Source organism: Opisthocomus hoazin, chromosome Z, assembly GCF_030867145.1.
Source record: "Opisthocomus hoazin isolate bOpiHoa1 chromosome Z, bOpiHoa1.hap1, whole genome shotgun sequence".
NCBI classification, from domain to species: Eukaryota; Metazoa; Chordata; class Aves; order Opisthocomiformes; family Opisthocomidae; genus Opisthocomus; species Opisthocomus hoazin.
The window spans coordinates 52,042,245-52,068,194 of record NC_134454.1 but is presented as its reverse complement, the minus strand read 5'-3'; the positions used below and the strand labels follow the sequence as shown (position 1 = coordinate 52,068,194).

The following is a 25,950-nucleotide window of genomic DNA, read 5'->3' as shown; positions in this document are numbered from 1 at the left end:
GGCACAATGCTTTTGCAAGTTTGGTTTCCCCTGTCTTTGTGAAGGAATTCGTACAGGAATTGCCTTGAGACCCTGTGAGTTGTCGACTTCTATTTTACTCTGCACATAACTGATAGGAATGCTTGTGAAGGAGCTGAGTACAACGATAGACCCCAGCTTTCATGAATGTTATTCTTAGGGAGGGAAAAAGTGAACAGCTCTGGCCGTGTGTATACAGCTATGCCAAACCTAACTAACTCACTCCAACTACATAAAAACACTATATAAATTCAGCACTCAACTTGAACTGTAACAACGGAGCATATACTCTGTAGTATAGTACAAGAAAAAAGTCCTGATTTACGATTAGAACTTCGAGATACTATGGCAAAGTGACAATCAATACCAATATTGAAGAAAAAATTATTGCAAATTACAATCAGCTAACTTTACAGGTCAGTATACTGTATGCTTTGCGTGCAGCAAAAACATGGAGCCAAAAGGCTGAAATACACACACATATGTAATTTTCTTTTTAATACTAATTACACATTTGATTTTGCTTCGTGAGGGATAAGAGGAAACTAGACAGCTCCAGCACGCAGTCGCACTAGGAATTTCAACAGCCTCTTTTCACCAACTAGGATAAGTTTTTCAAACTTTTTCATGTGGACAAAAACCCCCACCCATCATTAAAGAAGGTTAACAGTATGGACTTTGACAGACAGGATCCTCCTGCCTTCTCACTGAATAAACCAGGGTCCTGCAAGACTCTGGTTATGGCAACATAACCAGATGAACACGATAACCATCTGCAATGACTTTGGCAAATGCAAATGGAGAAACAAAGCATTTTTAACCTGGTAATAAGCTTTATCTTTCCTACTTCAAAGTTAGATTCCTTAAAACATATACAGCAGTTCAAATCTAATAATTAAACTTCATATACGTAGACAAAAAAGATTTCCATATTAATACAAATTTATTTCATCCTGTCTTCCCCAGTTAATTATCATCATCATCATCTTTACTGTAAACATTCCTGCTCTTCGATAGCTACTGATATTTAAAAAAAAATTACAATAAAAGAACTTATGAGTAATTGATCAGAGAAATTACCATTTTCATCCAGGATCACTAAATTAGCATTATATACTCTTTCAGAAAATTGAAAGAAAGGTGAGACCTCCACTTGTGAAAGATCTTAAACTCTCCACCTGACAAAGTTGCTGATAGCGGCTGAACAGTAAAAATCAGGACAGGTTCTCAGTAACTGCTATCAAACGAAGCTGTAGCACTCTAGTGATGAGAAGTGGGAGATACAGCCCTGTAATCCTGTGCCTGACCACGTATTCAAGTAAATATTAAGTACTTCACTCTCCTTCATGGAATGCTTAAACTATTTGACTTATCTTTCTTTTAAAATGTAAATACTAAAAAAAAATTGGAAAGAAGTCAGACTAGTCAGAGATGAATCTTCCAAACGTTCCAAATGTATTTTGTCCTTTTGAATTTCAATAACAGCATCAATCTCAAAAGAATCTGACTGTTTTAAGGTCTAGCATCGAAAATTTTATTTCACAGTATGTTCACACACAAATAGGCATCCCCACCTATTTTTCTAATAATTTGAATTTTTTTTTTTCCACATGTAACGTTAATGGCAAACCTTAAGCAGTAAGGTTCTGCTACAGATCAGAAGAACTGCTTAACTGTGCTCTGGCCAGGAAATGGCCTGGAAGGAAAAAGACAAGGGGTAAGTAAAGTCACAGTCAAACAGCAGCCTGCTGTTAAACCTCTGCCCTGTGACAGACCCTCCAGGCATCTTGTTAGCAGCAGCCCTCTTTTTCAAAGCAGCAACTTAGTGTTGTCAAAGCACCAAAAAGGGACAGAATTAAAGACAGGACTGGAAGATGCCTTTTCTTCTGAACTTTGAGTATAATTTATGTGATGTAACTTTTTCTGAGACTTTCAGTACATTTCCTAAAACAGAAAGGGGAAAAGCTTCAGCTACATAAACAAACAAGAATCTCACCTTGTTGTGTTCATACTTGTATGGGATTTTGAGGGTATCCATGGCTCTGATCATGGCCTGCATTGCTGTAAATATATTCTGGTACACCAGTTTTGTAAAGCCCCTTTTGTCTTCATCGGAGTAACCAGATCCATGAATGATTCTCATCTGCTTGATGAATGTGCTTTTGCCACTCTCTCCTGTGCCTGCAAGACAAATAAGAAGAATATGCTTCAGCCACTGGACACAAACACGACGACTTTTTAACACAATGCTGACAGCTTGTTTAGCGCAGCGCTGAACAGTGCCAAGTGGTGCTTGCAAGGTAACTACAAGGACCAGTGCATTGTCAAACAGCAGCATCAGTAGCAACTGAAGTACCACTGAATTCAAACTTGCATTTTTATTTAACAACTAAAGAGCAAAACAAAATTCCAAAACATACATACAACATATGACTGCATATTTTAAAATCCTCCATTCCTGAAGCTACAATTGTCCAATATATCTAAATTTACTATGAGACATTTTATCACAAAAACTCAAGAAGAAAGTTTATCTTCCTTGGTCAACTTTCAGGACATTATGGTAGGCAGTGTACAAACAATGCATTTGTGCATTTGGGGCTTTTTGCCGCCCCGCCCCCCCCCTTTTTTTTTTTTTTTTTAAGAAAAGCAAGTAGTGTAACAATTTCAGTCCTGTAAACTTTAACCTCAGAAACATGCGATATCAGTGTTAATTAAAATTTGGCTCCCATTCATTAATGGGCATTCTTTCCTTCCTTTAAATTTCTTTGCGTCTTTGTACTAGAAGTATTATTTTAATGAACATTTCTGACTATCTGTCAATTTAAAGTCAAGATCTGCTTCTTGGAAATTTTACCCAGGATACATCATTTAGCATTCTTCCTTTGCTCGAATTCAGTGAGCTCACCCTCTGTGACTAGAAGAGCTTATCTGTATTATTCCTGTGTTTGCTTAAAAGGAGGAGCTGAAATTCAGAATGAGCAGTTGCACAGCCACATAAACCCTGCTTTCACCCGGCTACTCGGCCCTGCAGGAAGAAAAACGCATGCACCAAAGTGCATTGCTCAGTGCTGTGCTTTTCAACCTTTCAGCCTGGTTTTATTTTAACCATTTCTGTACAGCTTTCATGCCTCACACCGCAACACTCGTGTCCCAGGACAGAGGCAGCCTTACGCCCCTTGCATGACGTTTTAGGTGTCTTGTCAGAGAAGTGTTTCACAGCAGAGCAGTGCAAGGTTAGAGAAGCAACCCTTAAGCATTTCTGAGACTCTGCAAAAATCTGAGCTGGAAGCCTCTAAGAGCTTTTGCCTTTACCATGAGCATCATTTTGAAAGCTTCAGCCCCATTTCCTCCACGTATGAACCAAACTTCTAACACAAGTCTTCCTTATGCACACATTCCCAGAAAACGAAGCACAATAGTTACATACCAACCAGTTTTACTTTCTCTGGGGAGAAAGTCGTTATTATCATAATGGAGAAGAACACGCTGTGAGGCTGAAAAGTGAGACCAAATCTGCTTCCCCGCTCAGGCTTCACAGGGATCCTCAGCCTGCACTGTGGCCAGGAGCGCAGCACTACGTGTGCGGGCCACCTTGGCAGGGCACTGCCCACCCGCCTGGCAGAACCTGCCCCATGCAACCCGACGAATTATTCGGGCAAACCCGGCATGGCTCTTTGTGGAAAGGATGATGTAGTATGTATGGGCCATCCTGGGTGAACAATATCTGCCTGCCTTCCAGTTTAGCAGAATCAGAGGCGAGATCTTTACGCTTCTGCAATCTACCAGTGGGAAGAAAACACCACTTTCCTGAAGACTGTACAAAATTACAAAACTAATCAGTACAGAACTATCACATAGTAAAAAATACTTTAGGCTACCCTTAAGACCATCACCGGTTTTCTCTTTTTCTGAAACCTATGAGAGTCAGTCATGTCCTTATGTATGAAGTGAAATAAAGTGCCACACCTCACAGTTTTTAGTAATTCTGTAATACTGTGCAGCTTTTCTGCAAGATACATCACACGTTTAGTACAAAAGTCTATTCAACATGAACCTGTAAAGCGCAGAATGGTATGAGATGCATTTTTGACACTATTAACTCTTTTACTAAAGCTTCTGCTCTGCTTTAATTAATGCATAAGAAAATAATTTCCACCAAACAACTCTGAATCAATGGACTACAAAATGACTTTGAGTTTTGGTCCTGACGCTTCCCTTCACAGGAATACAGATTCCTTCAAAGTCTTCAAATGCAAATTTAGCATAGAGGTAGAAGAACATGCTTGTGTTACCTACTCTGTTTTAAAACCTGAGGCTTCTAGTTCTTCTAATTCTTGATTGGGAGCATAGGTAGCAATCGATAGCACACACGACAATCACAAGGAAGAAAATATAGCGGTAGAGCAATCTGCATCTTGTTAGAGAAGACAGTAGTTCAGATTATTTACACCTTGAAAGTGCATCTATAAAAACTGCAATATGCAGGAAAACAAAATTAAAGTCCAAAGATGAATCCATAACTTAAGTCTGCATTTTATTCAGCTTTGTAGTTCTGTAATTGGGTGTCACTGTACTAAGACTTTGTCCACCAGAGACTAGTAACGAATTACACTTGGAGATCCGAAGACATGGATACACACACACTACATGAATTTTTATATATCTTTTCATATGTGTATGTACATGAAAAATAGCTATTGTGTATACAAATCTGTATAACTACTCTTACATATAAGAAAATGGTGTCTCTCTCTTTTTGAGGGCCACCTGAAAGTTTCCTCAAGTCTGTCCCTCCGCAGGTCAATGCTTAAACCTACTTTCTTGTGCCTGCCCACAGACTAATCTTCCAGTTAAGCCAGCAGCAATGACAAGGACATTTCTAGTCCTCCTTAACAGCATGGAGTGTCACATGCACGGGGCAAAGTGTGAAAAGTATCTTGGTGAAAAAGGAAATAATGGAAAATCTCCAGCACAGAATGCACGAAAACAGGATAAAAGAACATGAATTACACATAGTAAAACAATTTACAGGACTGCCCAAAAATTACTAAGAAGTGAAAATGTTCACTTTCAGCACAATATGCAGGAACTCACAAAAACTTCACACTGATAGTTCCTCTTAGATTGTTACGATCAAGGGCAGAAAATAAGTATTTTTATATTGTTGCTGACAGGAAATGCACAAAGAAAATTTAAACAGTGGCATCACACCTTTCTGTAAAAAACCCCCCACAAACCTGTTTACATGAACATTGCTTAATAGTGATAAACTTCACTCACAAGCATGTCACTAGAGTGTTGGTCAGATACTTTTCCTGAAACTGAAATAACTGGGAAGAAAACAAGCAATGTTATTTACTATCAGAGAAACAGTGAAAATTTTGGAATAAGGAATTACCAGGGCTGGCTAAGCAAAGCTGCAATCCTTACATTATTCCTGATGGGGAGTGGAATTTAAAACTACCCCTGTTACAGCCCTGGGTTAAACCTCGAGCTGATCATTTTTATAAATTTTTTGGCTTTTAAAATCCCATGATTGGGATTATAAGAAGATCAAGACATTGACTGATACAACACCAACTGTACTTTCTACAGCCTCATCCATTACAGAGAAAGTGAAGAAAGACAACTTGGCATCGTGTGTCTAAAACCCTACCTATCACTGTAATAAACAAAAACAACACTGGATGATAGGCTGAACAGGACTCTTGGGTGGGCCTGTTTCACCTGGTGAAAAGAAGAAAACTTGAACGAGGAGAAAAAAAGTCTGCATGTCCTGGGAGCGTCCGAATGCTTCACAGCTTCTGCTAACCGCTGCTTCTACCACCATCATCCCAGGAATACCTCCAGCTGATCTAAGGAGAGCGCAAAGGGGAAACATCAATGGAGAGGATCAACAGAATAGACCAAGGTGGGAAAAAACTATACTGAGGTCAATTTTCTGCTGGATGCTGTTGCACATTTAAATTAGTCAAGACTTGGATCAGTTCTCTGAAGCCAGTCAAGTAATATCTTCTCGTCCATCAGAAGACAGTTGAAGGCCACATAACATACCCGAATCTCCATAATAACAACACCACCACCCTCCCTCCTCATCTTCTAAAAACAGCGGCTTTCCGAAAAAAACCACGATCCTAATATAACCCCTGGGTGGTACTTTGAAGAGAAGTGGATAGTGTGACTGGAGAAAACAAACAAACAAACAAAACAAAACCCAAAACTTCCTGATTCAAGCACACAGTATGGTTGGTCATTTGACTTTTTTTTTTTTTCCATTTCTTTCCAGATTAACAAAAACAACCTAACTGATGAATTGAAAGAATTAACTGTCTAAGGGCAGTAAAGAATTATCTCAAATAGTGATGAATTCTTATTCTCGCATGGCATAAAGGATTATCAAAACTTATAAGAGCTTAGCATCATACAACCTGGCAAATCTCTGAAGACCTCCCCAAAATTTTTTCTTCAGATGATAAAAGCAACAAATATTACTGCATCATCAAGAACATTACAACCAGAGATCTGAAAGTCCCCCCAGCAGTATTATCTCTAAAAGCAGAACCAGGAAGGAAGCCAAGTTGCCTAAATGCAGCAGTAATTCCTTACGTGCATGCTTGCAGACACATACATACATATGATGCACAATTTATTGTATTATTACTACTAATCCTGGTGCACATCCTACAAAAATGAAACTACAAAATGTTGAAACACAACATTCTTTACCCCTTGAAACTTCTGGAAAAACTTAACACATAGTTAAATATGTGACAATGCAGCTACTGGCAGAGTGGCTTCAAAACTCATGTGGCAGCTGACAAGGAAGATACAGGTGACTAATTAAAAAAATAATTCAAGCCTAGAATCCTAGGCAGACGAACTTTTGTTTCACATGGGTGCAATGCATACCTGTACTTGTTTTCGCATTTCTCTGCATTGTAGCTTAAATAAATCTGAAGTATAATATGTTGAGCAATCAAATGTAAGTTTGTTTTTAAACTAAAGCAACAAAGGTACCATTCTCTAAGCAAAATCCACGCTGGCATCTGTTAAGAAACGAAATGCTGCTAAACTGTACCTGATTCTCCATGTTTATTCCTAAGTTTGACCTATGAAAAGGCAAGGAAAAAAGGCTGTATTTTACTGTTTGACATTTCATACTTAAATTAGATAGAAAAAGACACTCTTAAGTATGCAAGAAAAAAAAAAAAGCCATCGACATCCACTACCCTGTTAGTCACTATCCACATGTATTTACTAAGAACCATTAAATCAATCATGTGTATGTCTGCAGAAGACTGGCTTTTAGCTTGGGACTCAGTGGCAGAAAGAAGCCCAGAGGTACCTGGAAAGTGAAGGTTCATGGATCCGATTGGAGTCAACATCCTGCACAGGCTGGGCACAGGCTGACACTTTTATCTGCTGACTATTTCTCTACTTGCAGTATTGCTATACCTACACTGTTTCATTAAACATTCACGAAGAAAAAGCAGTCTGTTGTGCACTGTCTCACAGATTTAAAGAAAAGTGCAGTAATAAACCTCAACAGGTATTATGTAGTCGAGTAACTCCTATGAGGAGTAAGAGTGAAAACAGTATAAGAGAGGTGACACGTGAGAAGAAAAATATTTTATTTCAACTGAAAAGTTATATTTCACTTGGAACAGAGTTTTACGTCCTCTCTGCTACTACTAATTCAGCTACACAGAAAACAAGAAATATGGTTTCTTTTGTTGCTGTTCCAGCAGTGGAATGCAGCAGGATCACATTTCTGCTGAAACCGAGTATGGCCCTATATGAAAACATAAGAACTGCGCAGAATTCAGGCCTTGGATAGGCCTGGCTTTGTAAGTGCCAAAATACCCAAAACGTATTACAGAATGCATGAGATCATCCCAGGAGCTGAAGCAAAGGAGCCAGTCGGTCCTACCACTCCCAACAGCGGCTTTCAGGCTCGCTGTGGAGGGATGTCAGAGTGGCAGAGCCTGCAGCAAAACTCCCCAAGACGGCAGCGAAGCTCCCCGACTCACCCCCTAACATCCTCATGTGAGTTCTGGAGCAGAACTGGAGTATCTCTTCTCCACGGAATGAAGGCAGCGAGGCTAGTGAAACAAGCTGGCTCCTAAACAAACAGCTCTGTCCATCTGACGTGGTCAAGCGCCTACACAGACAAGTTCCTCATATGGACGCCTTACGAATGGATCCTTACCTCCACTGCCTTGAACATCACCTCTGTCAACAGTGGCCACAACTAGAAAGCTGTCCATCAGCTTTAAACCGGTACAGCTATTGCCTAGCACTCCTTTAACTGAGGACTCTTAGTACTCCATGTAGTTGTTCTTCCATTGCTTAAAAAAATACTGTCTCTGTGACATACTGTATCTCTGTATGATACCCATCCAAAGATCCTTCAGTACCAACCTAAACCTCCAACCATTTTACACAGTTATAAATTAATTTTTGGAATTTACCATTTGCATCTTGGTCATAAAAACTGAGGTGTAACACCAAAGAATTTAAATCACAATTCATCCACAGACAGGAAATAATATGAGCCTTGATAATGAATATAGTAGGCATATTTATATTTTCCATAAAATGAACAGTAGTACTGTAGTATCTTCCGTGATTTTCAAACTCTTTCACTAGCATTAATAAATTACACCTCACAAGCATCACTTGATGTCAGGAAATATTTTCAGTGGCATTTCAGTTAGGTTAAGGGAAAAGGCTATTGAGTAGGAAAGCATCTGATTTCAAGCCAGGCAACAAAACAAGCCAGAAGGGGAGCAAAGGTCTCCTGACATCTGTTCCTACACCTATAGCACATCCTTTTGTATTTACATTAAAATCTGAATAATTAGAAAAATCTGTTAGGAGAGAACTCGAGCGATGGCCTTTGAGATTTAACAAAGTACAGGTTTAATTTAAGAGCCATTAATAAAAAACCTGGGAGAGATGTACACACTGGTCTACTGCCAAGTCTTTGCTCCACTGACAGAATCTTTTCAATTTAAAATCGCTACATACTCATCTCCTTAATTGTTTTGTTCACAATCCACATCTGCATATTCCACTTGCTTTCAAAAAAAGCAGCATACAATCATTTTGCCATTCACTAAATTACCTCCTCTGTATCATTTTAGTAATTTATAAACATTTAGTTAGGATGACTATCAATATTCTGTGAAAGAAAACAAAGTATCATTTCATGAATGACTCATGTAACAACAAAAAAGAGCCTGGCACCATTAAGTGAAGATTTCTTCCAAAGAAAGGACCCATAGAATTTAGGAACACAGCTCAGGAAGTGGAGCATTATATAGAGTAAGTAACATGAAGCATCTACATCAATCTAGAGTGAATTGTTTCAAGAATAGTCTTGAATCCCTTACATGTTCATGAAAAACTAAGTAAATATCATATTGTACTAATGAACTTCTCCACAGCATAGTATGGGAGTTGAATTTTCTCACTTCCTTAAAAAAATGAAAGAAAACCTCCCATTATGTAGACAGCTAGTCTGAATGCTTTCTAAAGCAGAGAAATCCTCTTACAAATTTAATCTGGTTGTGTTTGAGCAGATAATAAACTTTGCTTGTCACTCCAGTGCAGCCACTGAACTCAAAGAAATAAAACTAATATCCACCCTCATTGTACCAGAGACACAATTAAAACAGTCCAAGTGACTACTACAATAAAGCTTAAATTAGACACTGAATTGCCGACAATTGGGAAGATAGAATTTAAATTTAAAACTCAGCTGATGTTCTGCAGCTTCTTAAATGAATATTAATTCAAGCTTTTTACTGAAACAGAACCTCTCAAACTCTTTTACAAGAAAACTAGTTAATCAGGTATAGCTTCGTGCCAGATAACCAAAACCACACTGTACTACTATGCAGCCAGGCACAACCCATTACTGGAAGTCAGTCTTCCCTTCTCTACCTTCAGTTCTGAAAAAAACCCTCCAAACAAAAACAAAACAAAAAACAACAGAACAACTCCCCTTAAAAAACCCCATCCAATAAAGCAGTAGAACCTCCTTATCTTTCCAAGCTATAATCAGATAATTTTGACAATGCTAGAGCTATCTTCTTATGGTTTGGGCAGAATTCAGAGGCAAGAAAGTGAGAGAAGAGATAAACTGGCTGCTTTCACAGAGGAAAAGTAACTCCTCAAGGATCTCACAGAGCATTGTAAATTGTTGCAGAGGAGGACAGGACCCCACCCTGTGTGATCTCCTCCTCCCTACTCTTGAAAGGGCCCCTCTGCAAAACTCGGGACTCCCTGAACAGAAACCATTCTTTACAGTCTGCACTTAGCTTTCCGTTTTATATGGATTGGAGCAACTTCAACAAGTTCTGCCTAAAGAGCTTATCTGTGCAGAAAAAGTGCCACAAATTAAGTTTCACCCTCAAAAATACTTTCTTTATGCTACTCACAGCTCTAGTTTCTCTGTTTCTTAGAATGTGAAAATACTTCAAAACTAATTGTTTTGGCATACTAAAAACCAGTATAAATGTGTCTCCATTGAAAACAAAAGTCATAGAATAGTAGCACTTCCATTACGAAGCAATATTTACGTCAGGCAGCATTTCTGATATTACTGAATATCAGTATCTTACATTAAAGACTAAGAACAGCAAGTGCTTCTTGGCATTTTGGTACTTCTTTTGTCAAAAATGATTGGCCACTGCTTCCAGAAAAGATATTCACTCAAATTCTGGGCTTTAGCCTAGATATCATGGAGCATTCCTTCCAAGGGAAAAAAAAGCAAAAAAACCCAAACAAATTAATAAACCCCCCCCTTGGTTTACAAGCTTGTCATATGTCCTTCATTCATGCCAAAGGAATAAAATTTTCATATGGATTTAGATGATTAAAAAATAAAAAAGAAAAGCAGATCATGCTGGTTCTTCTAACAGATAAAGAGTTAAGAATTTCTTTTCCACAAAGCTATTTGAGGTCTTACTGTGTTAGGTTACGTACTCCTGGGGAATACACTTAAGCTGTCCCCTTGGTCTCTCTGCTCGTGCTTTTTTGTTGTTCACACTTTAGAGTGCTCTACGTCCTCTGTACTGAGCTGTTTGACAACACGTAATTAGACAAGAGTCAACCTACCAGTATTATTATCAAACTTCCATTAGAAACATAAAGGAACTATGTATCAAATGTTGATACGGAGATATCTGCTGGGCAGTTTCCAGCAGGATGCTTTCAAGCCTCAAACACACCCCTAGCACTAAAACAATAACGTAATTTTTGCTTCAGCCCACCTACAAACAAACAAGCAAGCTCAAAGTGCCAAGTTGTGCAAGCAGAGCCCTGTGCTGACTGCAGTAAGGAATCTGCCAGGGTGATACATGATATTTACAATAATATACCTTACAATGTGTATTATACATTATGTATCTTCACTCGTTTCCAGCGAAAACACATCTTGCCAGCACCATAAAGGCAATACTGTCTTAATAGTGTAAGCTAAACACGAGGTCTTAGAGTAAGTATTTTCATCCCTTATTTAACCCTATTCCTTCACGCAGAGTGAAGGGGATGCCTCCGCACTCCTCCTCCTCCGTCCCAAGGGAGACTGAAGAGGTGGTGGTGGTCCAAACCCACACCCACCCGGTTTCAGGCCCACTCACGCCCACTCCTTGAACGAGAACCCACATCAGTGCCACACACCACCACCCCGGCTGCTCCATCCAGGGCTGGCCTTGATGCCACCGCAGCTGACCACAGCACTGTACCCCATGGCAGGTGCGGTGCGGGGTTTAGGTGTTTTGTAAGGAACAAAGAAGAAACACCCTAACGGAGAACAGCGCAGGGCAGGGAGCTTCAGCAGACATAACCAAAGCAAAATGGAAGCGAGCTGGGGGTGGGAGGGCAAGGCCGATGCAGACCCCACTCTGCAATCAGCAGCCATGACAAGGCCTGGGAAGTGCTCTCCCCTTCACTTTCCACCCAGCCCTCGCCCCACACCACGCAGGGCTGTGCACAGCCCACGGCTGCTCCTCCTGACAGCCGTCTTCAAAAGAGAAAGTCTCACAGAGGATATCAAGCTACGCCGAGAAAGGCTCTGTCCCCGAAAGACCTGTCCCTGACAGCAAGCAGTGCTCCTTCATCCCTTCTCCCCCAGGACGTGCACAGAGCCCAGCAGAGCTGACGGCCCATGATAAGGAGCTCTGGCACGGCAGCAACACAATAAAAAACACAATACTCCATTTTTATTTTCATCCTTTAAACAATCTGAGAGGTTCAAGTGTTGGATTTGTGCCCCCCTTGTTCCTACATTTACCGGGTCACTCACAGATCCATGTGTTTCTCAGCACAGACACTCATGGGCATGGGTGTGTGCAGGCACACACACACACAGTGAAACCCAGGCTGGCTCCAAGGCCGAGAGCATTATAAATCCACGCAGACGGAAGCACAGTTCCAGATATTGTGGCACATTTCCTGTAGCTTACTGCAGATCGTCCTTAACTGCAGAGTGCTTTTTAACTGCTGCTTCCCTGGAGAGAGTCACTAGCTTTTTTTTTTTGCCGTCCTCTTGCAGTTTGTGTCTTCTCAGCCACTGCAAGGAGCCATACGCTAATTAAGTAGCTCCTCCGAAATGAAGCTAGCCCCTCTGCACTCCTTTTCCCCCTGCAAGACGAGGGGAACAGGGTCAGCCAGCTAGCTAGCTGGACAGGAGCCACACAACTGCTATTTATTGTATCTCATGAAAGACAGCCCACGCCTAGTTTCAACCACTTCATATCTAGCATGATTTAAATACTACTCATGTTTTACTCATGTTCCTTGCTTATTCTAATGTAAATATACCTAAGCACATACTTTCGTGTGCATACACACACACACACACACAGAATCATGGAGACTCTATAGACACAAATATACCGCTGGCACTCTCCGAGTTTAAGAAATCAGGTCAAGGGTAATATTACCAAAGAACAATTTTATAATTAAAAAAATTATAATTAGCTTCTCCGCAAAAAACCCCACCACCACCTGGTTTTTATTAAGAAAAAAAATAGAACATAAATTGAATATCCAACTTCTGAGAGGACATCCTTGGTAGCCTTATACACTATATCATATAGGCATTTTCACGCTAAGTACACAGTTACAGAAATGTAGCATTCTTGTCAGATGCAGCATTTGCTCACGAAAATAACTGAAAAGTTGAAACAATTTAAGTGTGGTGAAACTGAAAGATGAAAGTACTACTGGGCCCCTAAGAACACGGTGTTAGAAGATACCAAGGACAAGCGGGCGGATTTTACTGGTCAAAGCATCCAGTCACATCACTTTGCACTTGTAACAGCACAGTGTGCCACCACGCTATGTCACTTAAAGCACCGCTTCCCCATGGCTGGAGAGAGGAACGCGTTCGTGCTCTGCATCTCCAGCAGTGAAGGAGCCTGGAGGCAGCATGGCGGAGCACTGCACGTGTCCCTTCAGGCCAACCTGCCTGAGTCCAGCCTCAACGCCACGAACCTCCCCAGCTGAGCTGCTTCAGTGGCTCCAAGGATAACAGTCTCCAGCCACAGCTCAGCCCAGCCAAAACTGACAGCTCCAGGACTCTTGTACTCTCATCAAGAGAAATCGATGATCCCCTTTGTAATTACCTTGTTATAGTCTGAAGGTACATATTTGTTTAGACTTGATTGTGCAATATACCAGATTTACCTTCTCCTTTCAGGGAAGGCAATAAATTTTTGAATTTTTCACAATATATTTTTATTTACTTTACACATACACAAAATATCAACCAAGAATGACTAATGAATAACTGCTTTCTACTCATAAAGATAATGCAAAACATAACATAATATTAATCAGAACACAATGGAAATTGTGGAAAAGCAATGTGCCTTGCTGCCTCTCAGAAGAAGTATCTGTTTGCTGGATACTTATACAGCATTAGAAGTAATCTTCAGAAATGCATGAACTAGATGCATTTTGAGCTACACAGCTACTGTTTTACTCGGACAACATCAACTCTAGCTAGCAATATGTACCACCGAGACACAGCTATGTACCTTAGAAAAAGCCACCTCCTTTCTCTCCTAGAGCCTCATCATAGCTCTGACCTCTCCTGAAATGACATGTGGCTTCCTGTTTAATGAAAGCCTGCATGCTGCCCACTGGCACACAAGTAAGTTATTGGCATTATAAATCCTGGTTTACCTCTGCACTGGAGGGAAAGTTCTAAATTCACTTGAGTCCCTGGGTAATTAGGTTTTCTGTTGTGCTGGGTGTTTGTTCTACGAGCATTCACATAATTCTGCTTTTCACTAGTCATACTTGCATCTAGTTTCACTGAGATTACACTGAATGCATTTCTAGCCATTTTGAGTGCTAAGGAGCAAGACACTCAAGAACACGCTTATGTTGGGAATCTGTTCCTATTCTGATTTTGTTCACCAGAATGCGTACAAATTAACTGTCAAAGCAAAGAACCATAATGCAACTGCAGCTCACACAGGGGTGGGGGGGGACACGCGGACGGGGAGGGGGGGGACGGACAACTTCTAGTTTCTGTTAGCCATTTTTTTTCTTTCTAGAGGAAATTTTACTTCCAGGAAGTAAACATTTATTTTACACGTCATTCCTCTGGACAATAGCCAAATGAAATGTGATTCAGTCCAAATTTTTGTTTTATGTTTTAGGCTATTAAAATGTTATCCACACAAGTAAACATTCTTCATTAATTTTTTGTATTATAATTTCCGTTCAGCTAAAAAAAAAAGCCAACCAACCAAGCACACATCCAGCTGTCAGCACAAACCACAGAGTTAACTGCCCAAAGCTAAACAACAATTTACCTCCAACAACCACAATGGCATGATGCTGAAAGGTGATTATGTTTGGCACCTCTGTATTTACTTCTACTTCTGCATTGCTCTTTTTATACCCTTGCAGTAAAAACACAGTAACAAAGAAAAAAAGCTAGCTTATTGTAAGTTACACCAGGCCTAGAACTGTAAGGAGGCTCCTGTGCATGAACATTTGGAGGAAACGTCTAATCTGAAATTCCATCAATTTTCAACCTAAAAATTAAAAGACCTTTTTCGATAAATTGTGGTCTCTAATTCCCTTTTACATAGGACTGGACTGTCTGCAATGTATCATGAAAAACTCTGGGAAGTACAACAGAAGTTGCACAAAATGTCATCTTCATTCTCAGGCTTAAGGGGGGAAGGGAAGTTACAGATAGTAGTTCACAATGATTAAAAAATAGCCTAGATCTTTCAGATGTATAAAAAAACCCCACCATTACACCACTATTTCCCTAAAAGCCTTCTATCTAATATAGTAAAAGTTCATTTTATGGAAAGTACAAATGTTGAAAATGCTAACGTTTTTAAACACAAGAAAAGTATTGTGACAAACACTGTTTCTTCCACTAATTTCACAATTTCTGACCAACAGACCCCTCCACACAGCATTCGGTATCATTCTGCAGAATCTGTGAAACCACCACCAAAGACCGAGGCACTGCCACCAGTGACTCTGCACACCATTCAGACAGGACTTCTTCTCATGAGCCCACCAGCAGCTGCCCAGCCTCTCCCTGCAGGTCTCTGCACCATGTAAGGCCCGAGAGGAGAGGTGCGCATGGAAGCAACCACCTCTGCCTGCGACTCTGTGGTGCCAGCTGCCAGCCAGCCACCCCTGGCACTGGTACGACTTGGCTCTTGGTGAGGGACTGCAAGGAAGGAGCCCCTCTCCCACTCACAGACCAGAAGCATGTAAGGCAGTTCCCTAAGAAGCTAATGGCACAGAATTTATTTCCAGAGCATTTTAAGCTCTCTCTCAAGCAGTCAAGTGTAAGCAACACGGAGCTACTTGGCTGCCATCACATTGGTGAGCGAGAGTTGACTGAAGGAGGACTGCGATGTCACCCTCGGCAGCAGTGGTGGGCAATCCTACTCCATGCTTTGCAACATTTCTGTTTTAAGAAGATGAGAAGCAGAAGACGATGCAATTGCCAGGTAGTTCTGACCTATCCTTTTTCCTCTGGTCGGCTGCCAGTTTTTGGGACACTTTGCTGACCCCAGCTGTCTCATCTGTCACAGAAGGAATGGAAGAAAAGCCCAGCTGCTCCAACACTATTGCCCTACAGACCCGAATACCACTGAAAGTCTTCGCGCATTAGTAAAAAATTAACCACTGCACCCTCCCAGTTAAGTACGCAGAAGCTGCTGAATCATGCATGCATATCCAGTATAATCAACACCTCATGCTAATTAGCAGTTACCTCTTCATAAATGTTTGCCATGAAGAAGCTGCAGTTGATTTTTTCTCTTTTAACACGATCTACAAAAACGTGTAATCATCCTGACATTTACAGCCAGAGGATAGAGGTTGATCCTCTAACCCCTGGAGCATGGGAACGGTCTCATAAAGACAACTGCAATGTTTTGAGGATGGTCTTCAGTTTGTAGCTGCTTAGGAAAAATGTTATCTAGTAAATAACAGTAGGTTTATCAATTCTGGTAAAGCAACCTAGTGGACCAAGCTATGCAGTCACAGACTTCTTTCTCTCTGTGGCACACAAGCAATAAACCGTGTTAAAAGACTACAACAGATGAATGAATCGTAGATGCCTCATGTTATTCCCTGATATAAAATTTAAAATCAGTTTCTATTCAGATAACTATCAACCCTTTCCGATCGTCATCGAGATCGGCTTTAAAAGCTGATGCTCAAGTTTTCTCATGCTATCTTCATTGCCTTCTGTACTTCAGAGTTTCATCTGTTTTCTAAAGATGAAGAAAAAACATCTTCTTTAAGAAGCTTCTGCCAAGTTTTCAAGGACTAGCACTTTTGTTAGGTATTATACAGCTTCACTTCAACTTGGCAAGTACCTCTTTTCCCCCAAAGTAACTTGGAAAGTCAGAATGTAAGAGTGAAAATGTTTCTGACTCTTTAATAAAAGGAACTTCCAAAACGTAAATATCCTGGAAAGATAAACTTCCGAGTCTTGAGTGCTAAGTTCTTTCTGCAATCTGAGTTTGCAAGGGAAAATGAGAGGAAACTCACACTATTTGCATAAAAATATGCATTTTTAGTATTTTGACCCTAAGCTGCATAGTGTGAAGTTTCACTACCAGTAATACACTAAATTGTAAACCTTGTTGCAGCTAAGCAGACCCAAGGTATATTCAGGCCATTTTCAGGGGGTGGGTGTGTGTGAAGAAAAAATACACCCCACAACTTCGTAATTGTTATCCCTTCCTATACAAATTCTATTGGTATCAGTAGTAAAGAAAAGACATAGTCACACTTCAAAAAAATTAAGTTACAGAGCAACTTGGAAAAAGAAATTCAAGAAAAGTGGTAGTGACCTCAGCAAAGGTTAATCATCAAACTCTTTTTTCTGTGATCCTTATTAAGGATCTTGTTCTGCCATCCTTACTCTTTAAGTAGTCCCAACAGATTACTGCAAACTATGCCCTTATTAATATGCATGAGGATGAAAAATGGAGAGTAGACATTACGAGAGCACACTGCAACATGTATATTAATAATTTTAGAGGCATTCTTGAAAACTAAGGAATAAGGAGTGTTAGATGCCGTCAAAAATCCTGTCCATAATTTAGTAACCTACATAGTTTTAACATTGGAGAGAGAAGTCTAAGAACAGAGTTATCATGGTGTGAACAGTTACCACACATCAGTTGTTTCAGTGATTTTAGCATGAGTAGCTTCAATTATGTGCAAACGTCAAGCTTTGTAAAACTAATTTATTACTTCTATTTTATTTCAGTTAATCCAGCTGGACTCAGTAGTTAATGAGAAGATTAAACATGTTAAAACACTGTCCTAAAAGTGACCTCATCTATGTTACAGCATACTAATAAAGGCAAATTCATTTAAAGAGTTCACTCTAATTATCTAATAACCATTATATTTTTAAACTAAACTATCAAATGAAAGGAGCAGAACACTTCATTTTCTGATAATTCCCTATATTTCACCTAGTGCAGCTCTATTGTTACAAGTTTATTATTAACCTGTTCTAATGCTTTTTAACTTCTATTTAAGAAACAGTTCTTTGCAAGGTATTTTGTTGCATCACAAAACTAGGTGTACAGGTCATGATCCCATTCCTTCTCAACGCAGACGTGAAACATATGTTTAGCTGAACGAGAACACATTTAAGCCCACTGTGGTTATACCCGTTGTATGTGATTTCCCAGTTCTCAGAACAGTTCCTCATTGCTGTGTTTATGTTATTGCAGATAATTTTCATTACAGAAAACTGTTTACTTACAACTAAACAATCAAAAAGAAAAGGTATCAATGACATTTTCCTGCATTACTTTTAAAGGCTACTGGTACTTAAGGAATATGTAAGTACCAATTAGAACCAATTTCAAGGCTGTTTTTCTTGTTTTTTTTTCTATAAATCTCAATTGTATGCTAGATTTTATTTAGATTAAAAACAAAACAAAACAAAAAAAACCCCAAAACACCCACCCACACAACATTTTTCTACCTGAGCTATCAGTTTCAAACCACAGTTAATAAAACGTTACCTATATTGTTGTTTTGCATCTTCATGATGTTTTTAAAAACAGAAGTAAGTATCAAGAACAGCCTCCGGACAGACAAGCTGCATCTCCACATATGCCATTTGGATTTATTTAAAACTCTGCTTACTGACACTCCATGACCTTACATATTCCATGTATCTATACACACACACACACACACATATATATATACCCTACACTAGAAGGCGCATTAGCTGTCTCCAGTAAAACACAAACACTGTGACAGCAATCTTGGACAAAGTAAGCACAGATGCAGTGATCTGTACTCTCTACTGTACACCAGCTTCCAAGTACACAAACACTTTGTCTCTCAAAGAACAGATGACTGAAGGCAATCTAATATTTGATTAACTCTGGAAGGTATGTGAAATTTGAAAAAAAGTTCTACACTTTTATAGGCCTACATACAGTGGTCGAAAGCCTCAGATAACACTCTTACATTCTTCTCTTCCCTTGCACAGATATTTCTTGAATTGACAAGACTGAAATCCAACCATCCCTATTTCTGTGGATGAACAGCAGACGAACTCCATGTTGGAAGGCTATCTACTATCTTGCGGTACAGGGTTGCCGACCATGGTGTTCCCTGCTGCAGGGAAGGACCTATGGCAAACAAGCAGTAAAAGCAGTACTTTCCAAAGGCTGCCATTTACTGTGTCTGCACAAAGCCCACATGCCTGACACATACATAAAACCACTGGGCTTTCTTCACAACCACAATCAACCGCACTGCTGACATGCACGCAGTCAGGCTGGCGCTCCCAGAAAGCACTGGCTTTACTCAGCATGTGCACAGAGACTACAGCATGTGTGTACACTACTTTCACTCTGAGCATGTTAGTGTGCCCTGCAAGAACATTCACGGGCTGCAACCACTTGCACAACAATTAACTGGCCCACTGATTGTTTCTGGGCAGCCTCTGCAAGAGTCCAGATTAATACACCTTAATGGGTGGAAGTACCTACACTTTGAAAAGTACAAAATTTATATTCAGCACACACTGAACTGTCCTAAGCTGTGTTCGCTTTGGGCTATTCCAGGCCGAACTATTATGAATTACCAGTGAGAAAATAATGAGGTTGCTTTTTGGTGCTGGCCTTCACCCAAGGGCTTTTTACAGACATAATCCTGGGTCGAACCATACCACTGCTGAAACGTGCTCGTATTCTGAGTAAGCATAACAAGACGAGCACAAACATTGATCGCTATCAAAGCTCCACAGGTTAAAGCAAAGCAGAAGGGACAGTGGCTTCCTAAGGTTCTGCTTGTGGACTGCTAAACAGTAATGTGCCTCTCATGATGGGAAATGCCATCTAGATCAAGTCTGTACGGAAGCAGATGCCCTGAAGCCTTGCTGTAGCCAGGGCCTGTGAAACTTGCAGCTAGGATGAAGCACAAAGCCTGCAGTTCGCTAACTAGCCATAAACCATTTTCTCTGACTTGTGAACCACAAAGGCTTGCTGGAAAAGGAACCAGACTAGGATCCAGGTAATATGTTCTACTTCTGGCACCTTTTTTGACTTGGTAAGTAGGTTTTGCCAAACACAATCTTTGTTTCAGTTTCCCTGCCTTTATTGCACTATTTCATGCAACAAAAAACCTCATGTAAAGCATTTTAAAAACTTACCAACCCAGCCCTCTACAGAAAAGCAAATGGTTTAACCATTCCAGCTGGGAACTCCTTAGAACCTCAGTACCAATGAGCCTAAGTGCATAACGCACTGATACATCACAATAAACTCGCTTTTACGGCCATCACAGAGATCCTGCCTAAAGCACCTATAGCACTGGGTATTTTCACACTGCAACAGGCATTCATTACTGACAGCTACTAAATCAGCAACACGACCTCCTAGGGCAAAGAGGCAATTCCTTTATGGCAACTACTGGTGTGGGGCAGTTGGTTCACATGCATCCTACCAGCAATACTGTACACATGGTTTGACTTAAGACTGGACAATCACAAAACAAACTGTCATTAAACAAAAACATTGTCTTAGCTTTTGCAAGAAAGGATTGCTAACATAATGCTACATGAATAGATGTGGGTTTTTTACGTATTTTACGGGCAATGTTAGCTAGAAGCCAATGCACCACGTAATTGCACTATGATTTCTTTACTTGAACTAATCATCTTTCTAATCAAATTTATGAGATATTTATTAATTTTCCACAAGGCGGTGAGGCTATCCAGCTCCAAGTCCAATCCTGTCTCAAGAGTTTTTAACATGTTTTGCTTTCTCGTCTTCATCTTACTTAATAAACAACTATTTTTCTTCTTACCAAGAATAACACAACGTCCATGGTGGTGAACTATAGCCTAGATAAGGTCAGGAGCTTTCTGCTTTCAGTATCACATATGGTCACAATTAGGGCAGTATTTGACTCCTGCAACTTTACAGTATAAAAGCCTGCTCCCTTATAAACTCAACGATAGACCAATACCCATTTTTTCCTCCTAGTTAGTGCAGGATAATTTCTGAGACATACTTCTCCAACACTTTAAACATACTTTTATCAACCAACTGAGCAAAAGTTTCCCATCTCCACTACATTACAATTTTCCATTTTTATTAGTGGCCAAAATCCTACTGCGCAATGTGTACAAGATAACTGTACATCACGTTAAAGGCATCTGGCTCCCTTTAAGCATGAAAAAATTCAGAAGTCAGGGTCATTTTGGTAGACATAGAACTGACATTTGGGAAAGCCAGCATCAAATCTCTCATTCTAACAACATTGTTGTGAAGCTACACACACTGTGTAGGCCAAAGTTATTTTAAAGGTTGTATGAATATACTTGCGCATGCAAAGGGAGGCAGAACGGGAGCTGTCTTTGATTTCCTCCTCACAAAAGGACAGCCTGAGAGGTCGTTTGTATTTTTCCCAGCTTAATTCCTTAAGATCAGAAACATTTGTTATCATTATCTCCAGTTTTTCTGACACTTCCTTTGAAGAACATTGATGTGAATTAACAGCAGCTCTAACCACTAACTGAAAGAAAAAGTCAAATCAAACAAAAAAAGACTGGTAATTTAGATGTTAACAAAGACAAATAACAACCAAAGAGTTTTGACAATGCTTGATCAAAGAATAAACACTTCTCTAATGAATTAAGTTACAATATAAACTTTCTGCAGGGCCCAACATGGGAAGCAAAGCAAAGGACAAGCAAAATAGCATTAATGGTTCAGACAAAATAAAAATCAACATAAAGAAGACAATATATTCAAAGTTTTTTCATGTCATGGACTAACGACTTTGAATTACTACTGGCACCACCATACAGAAAAAGAGAGTAAGTAGCTCACGTTCTTCACGAAAATCAGACTTAATTAAAAGATGTTTCTAAACCTACATCAACCTATTTCAAAGGATTAATATTTCATTATCTCTCAGAGCTAACATGCAAGGAAAACTCCTGAGGTGAAATGCCAGTTCCACGACTTCCGTGCAAAGCCGTAGCCAACCACCAGGGCCAAGTTTCTGTTCCATGTACATAAAATGCTCACTGGAGATGCCTGCAAACATAAACCTCTTTCCAATTTAGCTGTGCTTAGCAGCTCTGAAAATGAAGACTTGGCTTTCTTAACCTGTAGGCATGCAAAACTCTCACCTGAAAACACTTGCTAGAGTATCCATCTGGGTAGACATACTCTTGCCTTTAAGCTAGGTTCAGGAGAACACTTTTGAAATGAAACACTCTCCTCCACAATCATCGAAACGTCTCCAAGTGAGGAGCTGGATGAAACCAGTAAAAACGGAAGTGAAGAACCACACCTAATGCATTCTAGCCACAACCAGGCATTTGGCCCTGGGATCAGACTAGACCTGGTTTAAAGTATATCAGGTTCTCAGCACCTACTGTTTTTGCCCTACAGACCCACTCTCCTGTTCACACTATTTGCTAACTTAGACATAGCCTTTGTCTCCACTCCCCCACCTACGATCACAGATATAATAATAATTAACTACTTCCTCCCTTGTGGAGGTGACAGAGTGACTGATCAGCTAGTGGGTGTGTAGCACTCTGAAAATGTGCAGTGCTACGTAACTGTTCCCTCTTATTACAAATACTCTTGTACTGTTATCATCCACAAAGCAGCGTGAAAACAACAATCACTCCAGAACATCCCTGGTTTCTCTACAGTAGAACTTTGCTCCAGTTTATTAAGCCCCTCTGACCATAGCAGGTTTATTTCATAAAAGTTAACAATCTGACATGCCCCCTCAAGGTACATATATTGATTTTAGTTAGGATGCTGTTATATTAAAGCAGAAGTCTACCCTTTTGTATAGCAGAAGCTTTTCTAGGCCTTAAAAGGTTTTTCAATATTTGTCAATCAGGATCCAAAAAAACCCTACAAAAAATTAACTGAATCCTCATTGTCACTGCTATGCACAATAGCAGCAGCAAGTACCTGTCAGTGTTTTTGTGCACCACCTACTTCTTTATCCTTGCTTAACAGAACTAAAGATAATGTACAGAATTCATGGCTATTTACTTTTGAGACAGCCATTCTGTTAATTACTACCTTCAATGTATCTTTTTGGCACTGTATTTAAGCTTCCAGAGTCCCTTATCTATCAGGCTTGGCAGTACATATTGTGAATTCAAATTTCTGGACTTCCAGTACCCGAAAAAGGCCTATAAGAAAGCTGGAGAGAAACTTTTTACAAGGGCATGTAGTGATAGAACAAGGGGTAATGCCTTTAAACTGAAAGACGGTAGATTTAGATTAGATATAAGGAAGAAATTCTTCACTAGGAGGGTGGTGAGGCACTGGCACAGGTTGTCCAGAGAAGCTGTGGATGCCCCCTCCCTGGCAGTGTTCAAGGCCAGGCTGGATGTGGCTTTGAGCAACCTGGTCTAGTGGAAGGTGTTCCTGCCCATGGCAGGGGGTTGGAACTAGGTGATCCATAAGCTCCTTTCCAACCCAAAACATTCTATGATTCTACGACTCCTGAAGCTTAGGCAGATGATGACAGGAGAACGTACATGCTATTACAAAAGCTCAACCGTTAATATGCCATGAGAACATACCTTCTATCTGGAAACTAGGCTCTGAACTATAGCTTTAAGTCAGGCTACCGACATGTGCTTCACTGCTCTTGGAAATACCACTAATCACCCTCCGCAGGGCTTTCGTCGATGGCTGTGATAGATGTTCCCCTCATATCCACAAGAGAAGAAAGAATTACTTGGAATTCAGGCCCAGCTCCACAACTGCAGAGATTTTATATCTGCGCTCTGCTGCTCTGTATTTCTACTGAGCAAAATCTGTACTACTTCAGTTTTTGACATTTAAGTTCCCCAGCTGTTTAGGATTTTGCTTCTGACCTACCCAAAAGCACCCTGCCATTGGCAAAACCAAGCAGTGGTTGCCACAATTTGTAAGCGTTGACAGGAGTCTGTAAAATAAACGTCTCCTTAACTCCAGTCTACCAGAGCAAGCCTAGCACAAAGCGTGAGGACATTGTCTCTCATTCAAAATACAACCAGAGAGGGAAATTAACACCTTCTACTTAAAACCGCTTACTGTTTGGCAAATCAATGCAGGAAGGGGAAAGCTTCAATTAATTTCTCTTGTTTGGCCGATTCAGTTCAAACTCCCAACTTCAGCCTCTCAAGAAAGATAACTTACTGCCAGCCTACACCATCATGTATCTTCCATCCACGCATTGAAAAGTAGGAAGTATCATTAGACAAAGGGAACAAAACCAACCACGTTCTCACCCTTGGTCAAAAAGTAGAGTCTCCGCTTCTGATCCTGCAAGTTCTGCCTGTTTACACATGCGCTTACTCACTCACCTTATTCTGACTGGGCTTCTAAATCAGCTCCGTGGGCAAATTAAGCTAGGCACTGAAGTGCTTGCTGGCTGAGGACCCAGTTCTCTCTGGGAATCCTGCAACCTCTACAAACAAATTCTACACCTACATGGGGTGGCATGATGAGGATGAACATATGCAGTTGGGTGAGCAAGCCTGCTGAGAGCTGCAGTGTGAGAAACCAATAACTAAAGAAGCCAGATGTACTGCAAATAAACGATTGCATTTCAGAGGCATTTAGACATTTAGAGGAGAAAGTGACAGGATCTTTCATACATATATACATTAAAAAATATTAGTCAAAATTACATCCAAATACTAGTATGACTGCATAGTTTAGACCAAATATAACAGCACATTCAATGACATCTCACAATAAGCTTTTTTCGGAACAAGTGAACTACTGGCGCCACCAAAAGTATCAGTACCTGACTGTATGCAACAGAAAAGAACGAAAAGGAACTTCTATAAATAGCCACCTTTCTATGGTATTGTAACAAGTGGATGTTCCCAAGATATTTAAATGTGAAGCTTAGTTCAGATATTTAGTGGAGTATTGGGTAAGACATGAAAATCTTACTCGTCCTAGGCAAGCATTTTAGTCCAACGTAAATGAAAACCTGCCTCTTTGGCACCTCAGTCTCTTTCCCATCTCAGTCTATCAACTGGGTGACGTGCTAAAGAAGGAACAGCATCATCTACGAGAGTAACATCTCCTGCCTCTCTCCTTCCCCTACTTGAAAATTGAGTTCCAGTATGACACTTTTCCAAACAGAAAAGCTGTTGTATGAAGGTAAGATAATGATCCACAAAGTCCTCAGTCGAAGGCAAACTCCTTACCATTTAGAAACTGAATCATGCAGCAGAATCCAAACTGTAATGATTATTTTAAGCTGATCACAGAAAAATAGCAAAGTTGGAGAGATGCAGTCATTCCCTGGTAATTTACAGCATCAAAAGCACTACAAAACAAATAGAAAAAAAACCAAAAAGACACCACCCCACACAAAACCCACCCAAACCCAGATCAGCCTGAATCATCATTTTGTTTGAGAAATGATGGTGAGGATGGATTCATTAACTGATCCACAAACAAAGCCTAGTGTCGTTTCCAGCATTATTCCAAAATGTAACTCACAGAACTATAATTACAATGAGATTACTGGGAAGAAAAGAAGGCTCACAATACTTCTTACAGAGATACCATTAGCTTATGAAAAAGAGGAAATACTCCTAGGTGACATCTATGTCACAACACAGAAGAGCAATAATCTGCATTATCACAAAAACAATCTACCTTGCCCGCTGATGGACCTAAACGGCTGCCTGAAATTCAGAACAAGATCACTGTGAAAGCAATAAACTTCAAAATTTGCATTATCAATTGCTCAAGGAGGTCTACTTCAAAAAGACTTGGGGAGAGAATAATTCTCCCTCTCTGTGAAAAGGGATTAACTATTAAGGCAATTGAGTTAGCAGGGAGAATGGCAGGAAGGTAAAACTTTCATTTACAACTGCAAACC

General features: G+C 40.1%; 1 protein-coding gene across 1 annotated transcript in view; it reads right to left on the bottom strand.

Annotated features, from left to right (window-relative positions):
- The window catches only part of LOC104333384 (guanine nucleotide-binding protein G(q) subunit alpha), a 139,029-nt gene that overhangs the window by 95,265 nt on the left and 17,814 nt on the right, over positions 1–25,950 (bottom strand). The window contains exon 2 of the mRNA XM_075447267.1: positions 2,015–2,199. Within this exon, the coding sequence (XP_075303382.1) occupies positions 2,015–2,199 (185 nt within the window). The remainder of the gene's footprint in view (positions 1–2,014; positions 2,200–25,950) is intronic.